This window comes from Salvia hispanica, chromosome 1, assembly GCF_029641045.1.
Source record: "Salvia hispanica isolate PSC_SH4W2 chromosome 1, Shi_PSC_v1, whole genome shotgun sequence".
Lineage (NCBI taxonomy): Eukaryota > Viridiplantae > Streptophyta > Magnoliopsida > Lamiales > Lamiaceae > Salvia > Salvia hispanica.
The window spans coordinates 32,900,062-32,917,973 of NC_142692.1; the positions used below are offsets into that span (position 1 = coordinate 32,900,062).

The 17,912-nt window shown below is 38.1% G+C and overlaps 2 protein-coding genes across 2 annotated transcripts; both read right to left on the reverse strand.

Annotated features, from left to right (window-relative positions):
• Nucleotides 1–6,095: 6,095 nt before the first annotated feature.
• Nucleotides 6,096–8,599, reverse strand: LOC125220867 (putative receptor protein kinase ZmPK1). The gene has a single exon (XM_048123000.2). It carries the CDS (start codon nt 8,573–8,575, stop codon nt 6,215–6,217), a length of 2,361 nt encoding a protein of 786 aa, XP_047978957.2. The 5' UTR covers nt 8,576–8,599; the 3' UTR covers nt 6,096–6,214.
• Nucleotides 8,600–15,042: 6,443 nt separating this feature from the next.
• On the reverse strand, nt 15,043–17,600 carry LOC125221768 (putative receptor protein kinase ZmPK1). The gene has a single exon (XM_048124010.2). The coding sequence runs from the start codon at nt 17,565–17,567 to the stop codon at nt 15,204–15,206; it is 2,364 nt and encodes a 787-aa protein (XP_047979967.2). The 5' UTR covers nt 17,568–17,600; the 3' UTR covers nt 15,043–15,203.
• Nucleotides 17,601–17,912: the final 312 nt, after the last annotated feature.

The following is a 17,912-nucleotide window of genomic DNA, read 5'->3' on the forward strand; positions in this document are numbered from 1 at the left end:
CTTTTGAGTTGTGGCCAATGGTAATCGGTTATTAGATTTTATAAGTCGTTAGTCAACTTTGATTTCTCGAATTTCCAATATGTAATGACTTGATTGAAAGGAACAAGGCGACTTAAGCCGATGGGCATATTGCACTAGAGAATAAACTTTAATACGTGATACACCCATATTCGCTATTAGAAGTCTCATTTTACTTTTACTATTATTGGGAGTCCCAATTTCTTGGCGGCACATGTTTTAAAAAATATGAGTGAAAAAAAGTTAATAGAATAGAGATCTCACTTGTATGTACTTATTAGTTTTAAATGAAATGCAAGTGAAATGAGTTACTAGAAGGTGAGACCCTAACAACAATTATGGTAAAAGTGAACCGAGACTCCTTTTTGCGGACGGACTAAAATGAAAAAACGAGACTCCTATTCGCAGATGGAGGGAGTACATAAAAGTAAGACTCATATTCCAATAACTTTTTCTACCATTTTCTGTTACAAAGTCAACAATTTCTTAAAAGTCGTACCGGTCAAAAATGAGATTTCTATTAGGATCGGAACGAATACATTTTCTTTAAGATATCTCATTCTAAATGATACTTTTCATAAAATTAAAATATTATTTTTTATATTTTACTCTCTATTATACTTTTTTCTGTTTTTCATTCAACTCATGGACCAGAACTGCATAAAATTTTGGTGAAAAAAAAAAGTTCCATTTGAAATGGGACTAAAGGAGTAAATGTTAGGAAGACGGCTTTACATCCTACTAATGATTTACTCATTTAATTGTAATTTTTAATTGCTAAATTATCATTTTGTTTTTCGGAGTCCCGATACGAAATTTCGCAATAGTTTCACTTGCAACTACTTTTCTCGGTTCAACATTCATTATTTTGAATCAATTTAATATTTATAAAAATTCCAATTGAATTTACTAATAAAAAAAAATACTAAAATTACATTAAACAAAGAAGATTGCGAAACATAAAATTACATAATTTCACTAGGACGTCAACTTTAATTTAGAGAGATTATTCTGCCACCTAAGTACGTTGCCATGTATTACAAGTGTACCGTGGGCTTTGATCTTGATATATATAGTGGACTTTGATCTTGACAATTTGAATTTGGACATTGAACTGTTATTTGGAAATAGACATTGGTCTTAATTTAGGACGAACTTAATTAGACTAATCTCAAGGTTGATAAAACACTTTATTTTTGTTTGTCCTATAAAAGATGCAACATTTTCTTTTTTGGAAAAAATCTCTCACCTCGATCAATATATAAAAATATGTATTTTTTTTCTTCACTTAACACACAAATCCAAGTGTGACGTCTAACTTAGGACATAATGAGTACTACTATTGACTAGGATTGTTGTAATCTAATTTGGCTAATATAATTTGTCTCGGTAATATGCCTGACAAAAGATTTAATTTTGTGAAATTATATACGCAGAATTGAGCTATTCCAACTAAAATGTTATGGTATATTCATTTTTTCTAATATAAGTGAATGAGAAATTGTGAATTAAAAATTGATTGCTAAATATAATGGAGTTAAGTCAGTCTTCATGCCTTGTACGACGGGTGTACCATGGACTTTGATCTTGACACGTCCAATGGACTTTGATCTTGACAATTAGAAATTGGAATTTTCTTTGAAAATAAATATCGGTCTTAATTTAAGACCAACTTAATTAGACCAATCTCATGAGCTTTTCACATGCATCTACACAGGTCTTCTCCGATCCAGTGGGCATGCACGAGCACGACCATGACTCCATGAGACATTCATTAACATGATGTCAGAATTATCTTTTCCGTTAAATTCCATGAGATACGTATGGAAACATGAGTTTGTAGAGGATGATAAAATAATTTTGTTTATTAATTCATTGATTCTTATAAAAAAGCATTCCTCCTATTTTTATAATATGTGTGTAAGATATAAAAAAAATACTATAGTAGTACTAAAATGAATTCAAATTCAATCAATCTTACCGACTAGTCTATTTGCACAAAAAAAGAAAAGTGAAAAACACCAATCACCATAGTAACCAAACAAAGCCTAGATTCGACAACTCTTAAATCTGACACTTTCTTACCTTCTAGCTAGGTTAGGCGATTTCTGGAATCAAGATGGTTACCATCACAATTCACAAGCATTAAGCAAATCACCCTCACAATCACACATAGCAACAGAGAGAAGATGAAGGAGGAAGAAGATGATACAAAAAAGCGCAGAGAAATGAGAGATGAAGAATGAATCGTCCATTGGCCAAAACGAGTGGATAAAGTGCCTCGAGTCACAAATGCAAGTCTGGGGCGGGTCGGAGCAACAACTGGAACGGCACATATTAAACGGTGGGTGCTCTGTGCAATGGGCTCAAAATATGGCCCACAATACATCATCTCAATAGAAGTCGCAAACAAACTTAAGGCAGCAATTAAAAAGCTTTGGAAGTGCGTCTGTGTACTATACATTAATACGAGTAATCAATTTCCATTTTTAACAAAAAAAAATACTATATATTTATATATGCTATTTTTTTTTAATATGTCTCCAAGTTCTCTCTAGTCTCTAGTATCTCTCTATTCATTCTCTATCTATTATCTCAAAAATATATATTCATCAAAGTCAACCTTTATATAGTCTTATCAACCTGCCATGTTTTAGTTTGACAAATTAATTGTATATACTAGGAGTGTTATATTATCAACTCAATGCTTAATTGCTAAATACAATTAAATAATAGTAGCTATTAGATATTTAAATTAAGGGTCTAGATCATCAACTCTTAGATGTCAATTCAATCAACAAAAAACATCAATAAAGATATTAAGGTTAATTTACAACAAATTAGTTGTAACTAACTTTTACAAAATATCACATAACTTTAAAACGCATATAACTTTCTCGATTTAAATTATTTTTTTGCACAACATATATCAAATTAAAGATAATTTCATAAATATTCTAACGAGATCTCACTTGCAGGGGAGTGTTATATTGCTAACTCATAACTTAATTGTTAACTACAACTAAATAATAACCATTAGAAATTCAAATTAAGGGTTTAGATCATTAATCTCTAAATGTCAATACGATCAACGAAAAACGTCAATAAGGCCATAAGATTAATTCCAAAAAATATCAATAGGGGTATTAATGTCAATTAACTACTCCCTCCGTCCCGGATAATTCGGGTCACTTTGACCGTGCACGAGTTTTAAGAGTTATAATGAAAAGTGAGTTCAAAAAGTTAGTGGAATATAGGTCCTACCTTTATATATTAGTTTTATAAAAAAATGTGAGTAGGAACGAATTAATGGAATATGGGGTTCACTACCAAAAATGGTAAAAATGAAGTGGGACAAATTATGTGGGATGGACCGAAATGGAAAACTGGGACGAATTATCTGAGACAGAGGGAGTACATGTTTAGTTAAAACTAACTTTTAAAAGAAATCCCAAAACTTTAAATTCATATAACATATATGAAATTAAACATAATTTCATAAGGATTCCAACGATATCCTACATGCATATGTTCCGATGTCAAAATTTGAAAAAAATTTCAAATTTTTTTAAATATGTCAATATAATACATGTAGAATGTCAATATAAGCAATGAGTTAACATTCTTAAAGCATTGTGTTAATATTTTCGAAACACTATATTGACATTTTCATCCAAAACTCTAATTTGGAGTTTTATTTTAATCTTTTTTTATTTTATTAATAAAAACGAATATTACACGTGGCAAATTGTAGACCACACGTTTTCTAAAATTCTATGGCCTTAAATTAGTTGTAGTTAGCAATTAAACGATGAGTTAGCAATTGATCACTCTCCCTCACTTGCATATGTTCCGACGTCAAAATTTGATATAAAATTCAAATTTTTTTAATTTTTTCGTATAGCACAAATGTCAACATAGTATATAAAATATGTCAATATAATACATTTAACATGTCAATATAAGCAATGTGTTAACATTCTCAAAGCATTATGTTGACATTCTCAAAGCATTGTGTTAATAGTTTCGAAACACTATATTGACATTTTCATCCAAAACCCTAATTTGACAGTTTTTTTTATACTTTTCGATTTAATTAATAAAAAAAAAATTACACGTGTCAAATTGTAGATTACAAATTTCCTAAAATCCTATAATCTTAAATTAATTATAATTAACAATTAAATGATAAGTTTGCAATTGATCACTCCCCCTAATAATAATAATAATAATAATAACAGGGCCTATGAAACTCTCAATTCACTGCAACAAACTATACTTCAAATCCTTCAACACAACGATCATCTCACCACTCATCGTATTAAAACACGAATTATATCCATCCACGACAACGCCGTTGTCTTGCAATTGAATCTCAACCATTTTCCAGATAAAGAAACAATAAGGGAGGTTGCAAATACATCAGAAGAGATTATTCAATATCTTTTTTCCTCAGAATATCTATCAAACTGTAAATCAATAGATACAGGTCTCAGACTTTCAGATCAGTTGGGGGAATTGGCTGAGGAGCTCGACTCAACTGTCGGAGATGTGGTTGACTACTGCAAGAGCAACAACGAAGTGAGTGATTCTCCTCCTGTTAGTGAAATTGAAGATCAAACGGTTGCACAGGAGCTGTTTGTCATAAGTTCAAATCAGTTTAGAAATATAGCGGATAAAATAAAGTCAACTGTTGGATCCGACAGTAACGATTCAGTTGAATTTGATGAAGATCCGAATGATTCACCATTATTGTTGTTATCTCTACGCATAAGCAAAGATATAGTGGTTGGTTTCGATGAAGATATTTTACAGATGAAGGACAGGCTGACTAGCATTTCAGCCAGAGAAATGGGAGGCATTGGTAAGTCTACCCTTGCTAGAGATTTTTATGGCAGCAAACTTTGTATGTAGTGAAAGGATGGTGGATATGATCCCAAACATTAAAAAGTTGGAAATATGCAACTCTGAAGAAGTTTGGTGCAGGCTATCATCTCTACAATCTTATACATTTGCTTCGACTTAAGAAATTGAAATTGAAGATGCAGAGTTCATCTATGCCGCATTTTGACAATCTTGCTCTTCCTCTATCGCTGAAAAAGTTAGAATTAAGTGGCGGGTGGATTTCAAGGAGAGGTATGGTGATTGTTGGTTCCTTGCGTATTCTTCAAGTGTTGAAACTAAAGAACTATGCTTTCCAAGAGGAGAACTGTGAAACCATGAGCATGGGATTTCATCGTTTGTTAGTTCTGCTTATTGATGAGTCAAATCTGAAGTGTTGGAGAGCTAACAGTAGCCACTTTCCGAGGCTCCAATGCCTAATGCTTCATCGTTGTCCATTCTTGGATGAGATTCCACATGGCGTTGGAAATATTCCAACACTCAAGTTGATTGAGATCGATGATCATAACCAATCTCTTTTGACCTTGGCAGAATTTATACGAGAAGAGCAATCGAATTTTGGGATTGATGACCTAAAAGTCGTTGTAAAGCGTTCATGATCCTATTCCGGACTTGATTGTGCTTCATATCAGGTAAGGAATTTATAAAGGTTGCAAGGTATGACATCATTTCGCAGTTCGTAGAATGTCTGTTGATTCCTCTCATGTTTTTCAGATGCAGAACTTTGTTGAGGTAGCTAATCAGATATTCTACGGACGAAAGAGGCAGAGAATGAATGGTTGGTGATGTTTGTTTAAGCTAGTTTCAAATGATGAATATTGTGTTATCATGCATTTCTCAAAGTTAAATGTTTGTTTGTATTGGCATTGTTGTTTACATTGTACTACTCTACACAGGGAAGAAATCGACTTCTAAGAATAGGACTTGGTTGAACATCAATCATAAAACTGCAAAAACAATCCTTTAGATCACAGCTACTGCTGGAAACCAGTACTGAGAAGACGCCGAATTCAGGAAACTCTCCGATCCCCCTCTTCCTTTCGAAAAGGTATCTAATTTCATTATTCAAGTCAATTTTGATAAGATGCTATCAATGGTGTATATTGTTCAGTATCTGTTGTTATTTTACATGCATTATGGTTAATGTTGTCATCACTCACCCTTTATAGAATCCATATATGAACATCCATAATCTTCTTTATTATTCGTGATTTAATTGTATTTTATATCGGAATGACATTAGAACAAGAACAATGAATGAGGTGTCCAAAACATAAAAAGAAGAAAAAGAAACTCAATCTTCTTCATATTCACATGCCATCAAACTTTGCACCACAGTCGCCATGGTCGGCCGCTTATTTCTATCCTCCTCCACGCAGGCAAGCCCCACCTGAATCAACGCTGTCGCCTGCCGCCGCCCAAACCGCCCCTCCAATCTCCCATCCACCACCCCCTCCACCTCCCCTCTCCATCTCCTCACAAAGCTGGCAAGTGCCCCACCCCCGTCACCATCCCCGTCCCTCCAATTACACAACCTCACCCCCCTCACCATCTCCAGCACCACCACCCCGTACCCAAACACGTCCACTTTGGAGGTGATGGGAAGGCTCAGCGCCCACTCTGGCGCCATGTACCCCTTTGTCCCTCGTATCCTCGTGAATTCCGACCCATCCCCCTCCCTCTGCAGCAGCTTCGCCAGCCCAAAATCCGCAATCTTGGGCTGGAAATCACTATCCAGAAGTATATTCTCTGGCTTCACGTCGCAGTGGATCACCCACTCTAAACACTCGTGATGTAAGTACGCCAACCCTTTGGCCGTTCCTAATGCAACAACATATCTCTGTTTCCATGAAAGGAAGCTCGAGCCGAAAACATGCCTGTCCAACGACAAGTTGTCCAAGTACTCGTAGACGAGGAGGCGATGCCTCCTCTCCGAGCAGAATCCCCATATTCTCACCAAATTCATGTGATTGATCTTTCCTATCGTGCTTATCTCTGCGAAGTACTCTTCCTGAGCTTGAAAAACGTCTCCTAGTTTCTTCACCGCCACCACCCGGTCGTCGGAGAGGACGCCTTTGTAGACGGTTCCCGATCCCCCTCGCCCCAACTCCTCTGTGAAATTCTTGGTTGCCTTCTTCAGCTCCGAGTAGGTGTACTGCCGGAACTGGCTCGAGATCATGTTGCACCCTGCCTGTACCGAGGCTGGGATCCCATGGATTCGGATGAGAAACCACCATCCTAGGAGTACGAACATCACCTCTATAGCCCCCAGCGCTGCTGCAAATGAATACATATACACCCATTTAACCGTCCTGCCACTGAAATCATACATTGAAGAGGAACCTAAGAGTTCTTCTCTCTCATCCGAGCCACACCTCAGGCTCGAGGCATGGAATATATTAGGCTTAGATGGCGCCAAAGTGTTGGGCAGTTTGATGTATATACTACCCGGAAAATCGGGCGTCGCGTAGCCGTTGAGCATTGCGCTTTTGAGAAAACATTGCCCATATCCTTCCAAACGGTAGCCGAAGGCTATGCACCGGAAATCCTCCAAACACATGCTCGTGCACGTCTCCAACGTGACGGGGCTGGGGATGCTGAAATCGAATCCATAGAAATCCGCGTAACGAATTTGCAGGAAGGTAACTCGTGTGGACTGCAGCAGGGTTAGATTGAATGCCGGTTTGCATCCGGTGTTCCAGTTGGTGTCGTCTTCCATAATGTAGCCCGGTGGGCACGTGCATTTGGGCAGGAGGGGCGCGTACACGCAGATCGCGTTCTTCCCGCACACGCCCATCATGTCGCAGGGCTGGGACAGCGCCCGCCACGTGACGGACCATAAGCCCGTGGAGGCGTTCAAACTGTAGATCCGAAGGTTGCCATCGTGGTCCATGGTAAGCCTCCTCTTAACGCCCGGGCCTACGTCGGAAGCGTTGAACTGTAACATATCGCTAGAGAGGAAGCGGCCGTGATCATCTAGCACTGCAATCCTGCTGCTGTTATAGTTGGTTCTACCGTTTTTGTAGATGTCGAAATCCGGATTAGGCCAGTAGGAGGTGGAGGTGTCCGGGGTGTCGGAGATCAGTCTCAAAACGTTGTCGCTTCCGAAGTAGAGATTGAAAAAGCCAGTGGCGAAGCTTGCTTTACTTAAGATGGATGTGAGCCTAGTATTCTTGGTGAATGGCTGAGAAGGCAGGAGAGTGTCCATGGGAGAGTCGAAGCTCTGCCATAGAATGTCTCCTTTTTGATTCCGTAACACAAGATTGCCTGTGTTGAGGAGATGAGCGGCGGCGACGTCGAAGGAAGTGGTGTTGGTTTGCCATGCGACGGCGCCGTCGACGTCGGTTAACACCAGGGCGCCGTCGCGAAGGAGGGTGGCTTTGGAGCCCTTGCGGTTGACGGGGCGGTTGCGGTTGGCAGTCCAGACGACGGTCTTGTCGGCGGAGTTGGTGAACCATATGGCAAGCCAGTGGGCGTTGGTGCCGAGGTTGTAGAAGCCGAGGGTGAAGGTGGCGTCGGGGGAGGTCAGGAACTCTGATTCTTTGCCGACGGTTATGGAATCACCGCGGTTCAGAACGAGTCGGGAGTTTGTGGCTGCTGTTGTGAATGTGGATAGATAGAGTAAGATTGGGATGATTATGATGAAGCCTCTCATCTTTTGAGTTGTGGCCAATGGAATTCCGTTATTAGATTTTATAACTCATTAGTCTACTTCCATTTATGGAATTTCCAATCTCAAATGAATTGATTGAAACTTGAAAGAGACATGGCGGATCAAGACAATGGCCATATTGGCATATTGCACTACTCGCTGTTAGGCTATTAGGAGTCCCGATTTGCCATTTTAGCTCGTCAATGATTACGAGTCTCACGTAATATGTAATTATGTCTTATATTTCACTAACTCATTCCTTTCATATTAAGATATAAAAACGAGTTTCACATTTCACTCCCTTTTTTAAAAATTTCTTTATATTTTTGAAATTTGTGCCGAACTTGACCGGAACTTCTAATGCCCGATGGACGAAGGAAGTAGAACACAAATGTTGGAAAAATCAACTTGACCCAATAAATTCACGCATTTCAAATTTTATAAATTTAGACAGCCATACAATTAGGCAGTACATCCCGCCCCCAACTCGGGCCAAATATTTTAGTCACAATTGTATTTTTCTGATTGCTAAATTATCATTTTATTTTTCGGTAACATCAATGGTCCAGAGAAGAATTTTCGCAATAGTTTCATTTACAAATACATTTCTCAATCCACCATTTTATTATTTTGAATCAATTTTTATTTGTAAAGATTCCAATTAAATTTATGAATAAACAAAATATACTAAAATTACATTAAACAACGAAGATGGCATAATTGAAACATAAAATTACATAATTTAAAAATCACATAATATCACTAGGGCATTAATACTCCATTCGTCCCATAATAGATGTCACACTTTCTTTTTTAGTTTGTACCACAAAAGATGTCACATTTCCATTTTTGAAAAAAGTTCTTTCTCACATTAATATAAAAATTATATTTTCCCTCTCTATCTAACAGACAAAACAAAACTTCTCAAAATCTCGTGTCGTCCCACAAGTGTGACATCTTTTGTAGGGCGGAGGGAGTACAGTTTTGTGATATTATTTGGCCACATAATTATGAAGCTATTGAAGTTTAAATATGACATCGATTGCGGATTGACTCAACTGGATTATAATATCTAACTCTGTCAAGAAATTTCACTCAACATAGTGAAAAAAAAGAAAGAAAGAGCAAAGAATAAAGTGTGGAATGAGTGTATCTATACATGAAAAATTAAGTTGTCGGATTAAGATAAATAATGTGTAGTATTATTGATTGGAAATGAATGGTGCACTATTTATCTTGTGATTTTCTTCACAAAACACTATCTTATCAAGAGAGTCTATGTAGGAGTATTTCTTTACTACTTACACGGTTATACCTTACACTCAACTTTTTATGTTGCCGCAACTAACAATGCACTTCAGTTTTCTTTATATAATAGTAATAAATTTTAAATTTAGACAGTCACACAATTAGGCAGTACATCCCTCCCCCGACACATGCCTAATTAGGAATTAACAAAACCAATAACCCAGTCACAAAATTTCTGCTACAATTTTAAGGACAAATTACCAATTAAATTACCATGGTAGAAGGTCAAATATGTCAACTGATTTTAAACATGTGGAAGTATTATGAATATGTTAACTCACTACTTTAAGAGTGGTAACATTTATGTAGTGGGTGACGTATTTAAAATCGGTTGGCACATTATCGCATATTTCGCTAGAAAGGACATAGATGTGATAATTGAAAACTTTTCATATTTAGTAATTTTATTTTCAAATTTTAAGAAGTGTATGATTCATTCAAGTGATTGCATATTTCTAGGATAATTATTGTTATGCGTTATATTTTAGTTATAACTAAGTTAGGATTGTTTTGTTATAATCTAGTCTGATCAATACAGTTTGACTGACTAATATACATGATAATGATTTAATTTTGTGAAATTAAATATTATCGAATTGAGCTATTTCAAGTAGAATATCATGGCATATTCATTTTCTCTAATATAAGTGAATGAGAATTTGTGAATTAAAGTGTGGGACTAAGTATAATGGTGGTACGCTAGGCTCCATGCTTTGCACGACAGGTGTAGGTGTACAATGGACTTTGATCTTGACATGTGCAATGGACTTCGATATTGACAATTGGACAATGAGATGTTTTTGGGTAATGGACATTGGTCTTAATTTAGAAAGAACTTAATTATACAAATCTCAAGGTAAAAATATATGTTCTCTCTTTGCTTAATACATAAATCCAAATATAACATTTACAGAAGGACGAAATGAGTATTTTGGTGGGGGTCAAACTCATGACCTCTTGGTCAAGAGACCAAGTCCATTACCACTCCACCACAAGCATTTCTTGTTAATAACATGAACATTAGTTATTATTATATTAAAATAATTTTTTTTTTATTTACTCAAACTAATCATTTAAGTTTAAATTTATATTATAGTGAGTAGGTATTAATATGATAATATATTTATCATCTAAAATTTACTCTTTTTTACTAAAATTAACTATTATTTGTATAATATAGATACTTATGTAAATATAAGTAGTTATACCTAAGGTTTATAATAAATTATTTACTATATAGTATATATTCGTCAAAACTAATTAATCATTAATATTTATTTATATATTTTATCATATAATTTTTTTGAATTATTATGAATTATCTTTTTTTATATCTAAAATATTAAAAATTTTATCCATACTAACTTGTAATTTGTACATTTAATTATATTTATTGATAAAAAATTTATAAATTATATCATTCATTGAAATTAAATATATTTTATATATTATATATAATTTGTAACAGTAAAATGGTTCTTGTAATTTGTACATTTAATTATATTTATTGATAAAAAATTTATAAATTATATCATTCATTGAAATTAAATATATTTTATATATTATATATAATTTGTAACAGTAAAATGGTTCGACCAGTGATTGAACCGGTTGGACCGGTTGAACCGTAAACCAGTAGCCTCGCCGGTTCACTGACCGGTCCGGTTTTTAAAACATTGGTATTAACTAAGTTAGAATTGTTGTAATCTAGTTTGGTTAATACAACTTGTTTCGGTGGTACACATACGTGACAAATGATTTATTTTTGTGAAATTAAATGCTGAATCAATGTATTCCAGTTTCCAAGTAGAATATTGTGGTATATTCATTTTCTTTGATATAAGTGAATGAGAAATTGTGAATTCAAATTTGTGACCAAATATAATGGAGTTATGTCAAGCTTCGTGCCATGTACAACGGGTGTACTGTGGACTTTAATCTTAATTCTTGACACGTTCAATGAACTTTAATTTAATCTTGATAATTAGATATTTGAATGTTCGTCGGAAATGGATTGCCATGTTGGTCTTAATTTCAAACCAATCCCAAGAGTTTTTCCCAGGCACGACCATGAGACATTCCTTGACTTGATGTATAGATTCATCATGTTTGTCAAACTCTATTAAATACTACACGTCTGAAATGAAAACACGAGTTACTCACTTATGTAGAGAATGATAGACTAATTATGTTTATTTATTCGTTGATTCTTATCAAAACACCTCTTATTTTTACAATGTGTAATTAAGATATAAAAAAAATACTAGTGCTAATAATAAATCAAATTAAATCATCTCATCAACTATTCGATTTACACAAAAAAGACAGTGACAAACAGCGATGAGGCAATCACCATATTAACCAAACAAAACCCTAGAGAAGATTAGACAACTCTCAAATCTGACACTTTCTTACCTTCTAGCCTAACAGACTAGAACCCAGGGTTACACTCACGGCCTGGTTAGGAGATTTCTCGAATCAAGATGGATGGTTACCTCATAAGTATATCACCCTCACAATCACACATAGCAAACGGAGAGAAGATGAATGAAGAAGATGATCGTAAAACACAAAAAATCGCAGTTTAACCTCAATAACTGAAGAGATTATTCTATATCTTTTCTCCCCACAAAATCTGTCAGATTGTGGATCCATAGAACCAACCAAGTGTCAGGCAGACTTTCAGATCAGTTGGGGAAATTGGCTAACTGTTGGATATGTGCATGGTTGACTTTCTTTTGCTGTTAGTTCATCATCAAGATCTGCACTCAAGAGTGAAATTCAAGATCTAACGGTTGCAATGGAGCTGATTGCCATAAGTTTAATCCAGTTGAAGAGATTAGCAGAGAAAATGAAGCCAACGGCTGGAGAATTAGCAGACGAAGATGTTGTGGCTGGTTTTGATGATGATCTGGATGATTATGCTGAAAAGATCTTGAGGTTAACTCTGATGATGATCAATTGGTAATTGGTTATAAGCATGATGTAGTAGAGATAATTGACCGGCTTCATCCTCCCTATCATCACGGTGGGAGGCAATGGTGACTCCACACTTGCTAAATATATTTATGTGCATTTCATTGTTCGTGCTTGGATGACAATATCGCAAGATGATGTTAATATAGTAGCAAGTATTCTCTCAAAATTACTAGCTTCGGTCAGAGTAGAAGTCGGTCGACTTGGAACGGATTGGTTGAAAGGAGTTGACGCAGATCAGGTATGTGATGAAATTTACACAACATCATTCGGTGGAGGAATCTCATAGTAATGGAAGGCGTGTTGAGTGCGGTCGCTTGGGATCACATACGATGGTGTTTTCCGGAGAATGAGAATGGAAGCCGGACCATACTAACCACAAGGCTAATGGGTGTGGCTACTTATGCTGCTCGTCAGGGGCCTGTTCTTATGATGCGTTTCTTGTATGACGGACAAAGTTGGCGTACTATAAACAAAGATCTCATTGTTGGTTTTCATGAAGCTATGCAACAGTTGATGGACCGGCTCATTCGTGATGACAAACTACTAAACCAAATCCTCCCCATTGTCAGAATGGGAGAAATTTCTCAACATTTTTTCAGAACAAATGCAAAAGAGAAGTGACTCAACTCTCTTAGGGGGAGAAGTAATATTTTTTTGGTTACATTGTTAAAGTTGCTAGATATAAATCAGAAATTAATCAAATTTTTTTATTTTCCCCTCAATTTACCCTAATAATAATAAGAGTACAAATAACAATAATAATGTAAAAAAATATAATAATTTATTACTTTAATGCAAAATTGATAAAATTAGAGAATATATGTGTATTTTCTCGCATTCCATTTTAGCTTCATTATTTCGTCCCTTTTGAAATTTATTGTTTTAGCTCTAAGAATGCAGAAAAGTCAATGTGACTACTAAAGTGAGATGGAAAGTGAGATGGAGGAGTACTATAATTTAATTGTATTCTTGCAGTAATGATACTACTCCTATTAAATATTGTGGACCACCTATGTGCTCGCTATTATTGGGCTTCCGTTTTGGGCTTTCGGCAGTGAATTGTGGACCGCTTTATGTGATGTATAATGTGAATTTAAACTCGATAAACCGTGCAAAACAGTAAATGCATGACATCATTTTGCCCAAGTTTCGTTTCAAGTTTCAACATACTCTAACACAATCAAATTGCGATCAAGCCGTGGAAATGCAGCGCTCCTAACTCTATTACAAAATCAACACCAAATCTTCGAGTTTTGTGGTGACAAGTTAAGCAGAGGATGAGCTTCCATCATTTTTTTCCGAATTGCACACCAACCGTTTGGAGAAATGAAAATCGGAGTAAAAAACTATTCAATTCTAATCCACTACTTTATTGCGTTTGGAGAAATGGAATGTAGAGCCTATCAAACAGGACCTCACTACCAATTGGCTGTACGTCATCAATTTTGCTCATGGAATTTGGAAATTTTGGATGGATGCCATAAATAGATTGATTACGTACTTTTTGGTAGGTTTTCATGTACCTTAACTCAGCGTTTGATCATACAAGGGATAGTTCTTCCTTTTTTTGGGGGGTGATGCTTAAGAGCAGGTTTGATTGTTTGCGGTCTCTTTCTTAGCTTATTTCATTCATATTTATAAGAAATTGAGTCCAATATATGTGTGAATGCAGATAAAAGTTGAAATTTGTGTTGCCTGCTGTTGGATACAATAGTACCAGTCAGCCTATCTTTCTTTTAACTAGCTGTTTGGTGTCTTATCACATTAAAATATCCTACTTGCAGGCTTTGTTAGAGAGAGTCTACAATCTTGTATCAGGTGGAACTGAGAAGCATCTCATCTTGGTGAATTTAAGAGACAAGGTATACCTGCATTTGTGTTGGCACTACATCATCACTTGCTCTAGACCAATATAAATGTTATGTAAGGACACTTTCTAATTTCTTGAGTTATTCATTCTTGAAAAGAATCACAATAGCTTTCCTCAATGATCTATTCAATTGTTTCTTAACTGTGTTCGTTCATGATGCAGACTGCCTTATACAATTCTACCATGACCACGAGCGGCTTCTCATCGGATATCAGTTAAGTCCCTTAGTTTTGTACCGTGGGCATGTGTTATCCTTGGAACAATAATTTACATTTTCTGCTTTGCTTCATTTGTATGACTACCGCAGCGTCAATTGATGCTACCAATATATTGTTTTGTTTCTGTTGTCATTTTACATGCATTACACTTTTTGTTATCATCAAGCTCTTTATAGAATCCATATATGAACATCCATAACAATAGAACAAACACGATGAATGAGGTGTCCAAAACATAAAAAGAAGAAAAAGAAACTCAATCTTCTTCGTATTCACATGCCATCAAACTCTCCACCACAGCTGCCATGCTCGGCCTCTTATTCCTATCCTCCTCCACGCAAGCAACCCCCACCTGAATCAACGCTGCCGCCTGCCTCCGCCCAAATCGCCCCTCCAACCTCCCATCCACCACCCCCTCCACCTCCCCCCTCCATCTCCTCACAAAGCTGGAAACTGGCCCGCCTCCGTCCCCCTCCTCCTCCCCCCAATTACACAACCTCACCCCCCTCACCATCTCCAGCACCACCACCCCGTACCCAAACACGTCCACTTTGGCGGTGATGGGAAGGCTCAGCGCCCACTCCGGCGCCATGTACCCCTTTGTCCCTCGCACCCTCGTGAATTCCGACCCATCCCCCTCCCTCTGCAGCAGCTTCGCCAGCCCAAAATCTGCAATCTTGGGCTGGAAATCACTATCGAGAAGAATATTCTCCGGCTTCACGTCGCAATGGATCACCCACTCCAAACACTCGTGATGTAAGTACGCCAACCCTTTGGCTGTCCCTAATGCAACAGCATATCTCTGTTTCCATGAAAGAAAGCTCGAGCCGAAAACATGCCTGTCCAACGACAAGTTGTCCAAGTACTCATAGACAAGTAGGCGATGCCTCCTCTCCGAGCAGAATCCCCATATTCTCACCAGATTCATGTGGTTGATCTTTCCTATTGTGCTTATCTCTGCGAAGTACTCTTCCTGAGCTGGAAAAACGTCGCCCAGTTTCTTTACCGCCACCACCCGGTCGTCTGAGAGGACGCCTTTGTAGACGGCTCCCGAGCCCCCTCGCCCCAACTCCTCTGTGAAATTCTTGGTTGCCTTCTTCAGCTCCGAGTAGGTGTACTGCCGGAACTGGCTCGAGATCATGTTGTACCCTGCCTCCACTGAGGCTGGGATCCCGTGTTTTCGAAACAGAAACCACCACCCTAGGAGTATGAACATCAGCTCTATAGCCCCCAGCGCCGCTGCAAATGAATACATATACACCCACTTAAACCTCCTGCTATCGAAATCATACATTGAAGATGAACCTATGAGTTCTTCTCTTTCTTCCGAGCCACACGTCTGGCTCGAGGCATGGAATATTTTAGGCTGGGATGGCACCAAAGTTTCCGGCAATTTGATGTATATACTAGCTGGAAAATCGGGCGTTGCGTAGCCGTTAAGCATTGCGCTTTTGATGTAACAGACCCCCTTTCCTACCAAACGGTAGTTGAAGGCGACACACCGCAAATTCTCCAAACACATGCGCCTGCACGTCTCCAACGTGACAGGCTCCATGGAGTTGAGATCGAATCCGTAGAAATCCGCGTGAGGAATTTCCAGAAAGTACACTTGTGTCGACTGCAGTAGTGTTATATTGAATGCCGGTTTGCATCCGGTGTTCCAGTTGGTGTCGTCTTCCACTACGTACCCGGGCGGGCACGTGCACTTGGGCAGGAGGGGCGCGTACACGCAGAATGCGTTCCTCCCGCACACGCCCAGCACATCACAGGGCTGGGACAGCGCCTGCCACGTGATGGACCATGAGCCCGTGGAGGCGTTCAAACTGTAGATCCGAAGGTTGCCGTCGTAGTCCAGCGTGAGCCGCCGCATAATGCCTGGGCCCACGTCCGAGGCATTGAACTGCAGCTTATCGCTCGAGAGGAAGCGGCCGAGGTCGTCCAACACCGCGATCCTGCTGCTGTTGTAGTTGGTTCTGCCGTTTGAGTACAAGTTCTGATTCGGATTAGGCCAGTAGGAGGTGGAGGTGTCCGGGGAGTCGGAGATCAGTCTCAACACGTGGTTGCTTCCGAAGTAGAGATTGAAAATGCCGGGGGCGAAGCTTGCTTTGCTTAAGCTGGATGTGAGCCTAGTGTTTTTGGTGAATGGCTGAGAAGGTAGGAGAGTGTTCATGGGAGAGTCGAAGCTCTGCCATAGAATATCTCCCTTTTGACTCCTCAGCACGAGGTTTCCCGTGTTGAGGAGATGAGCTGAGGCGACGTCGAAGGAGGTGGTGTTGGTTTGCCAGGCGACGGCACCGTCGACATCGGTTAACACCAGGGCGCCGTCGCGGCGGAGGGTGGCTTTGGAGCCCTTGTGGTTGACGGGCCGGTTGCGGTCGGCGGTCCAGACGACGGTCTTGTCGGCGGAGTTGGTGAACCATATGGCGAGCCAGTGGGCGTTGGTGCCGAGGCTGTAGAAGCCGAAGGTGAAGGTGGCGTCGGGGGAGGTCAGGAACTGTGATTCTTTGCCGACGGTTATGGAATCGCCGCGGTTTAGAATGTGTCGGGATTTGGAGGCTGCTGTTGTGAATGCGAATAGGTAGAGGAAGATTGTGATTGTGATTGTGATTAGGCTTCTCATCTTTTGAGTTGTGCCCAATGGAAATCGGTTGTTAGATTTTATAAGTCGTTAGTCAACTTTGATTTCTGGAATTTCCAATATGTAGACTTGATTGAAAGGGACAAGGCGACTCAAGAGTCTTTGCACTGGATAAATTTTATCATTTTCGTCCTATCTTTGTTAAAAGTCTCATTTTACTTTTATTATTGTTGGCAAGTGTATTTCACATTTCTCTAAGTCACGATACTCACAATTTATTATAAAATCAATATATAAAAGTAAAACTCATATTTCATTAACTTTTTCAACATACTTTTTTTATATTTTTTTAAAATCCGTGTCAGACTACAGTTAATGAAAAACGGA

What these genes read in the sequence shown, in the direction of transcription:
- LOC125220867 (XM_048123000.2), bottom strand. Translation starts at nt 8,575, where the DNA reads ATGAGAGGCTTCATCATAATCATCCCAATCTTACTCTATCTATCCACA.
- LOC125221768 (XM_048124010.2), bottom strand. Translation starts at nt 17,567, where the DNA reads ATGAGAAGCCTAATCACAATCACAATCACAATCTTCCTCTACCTATTC.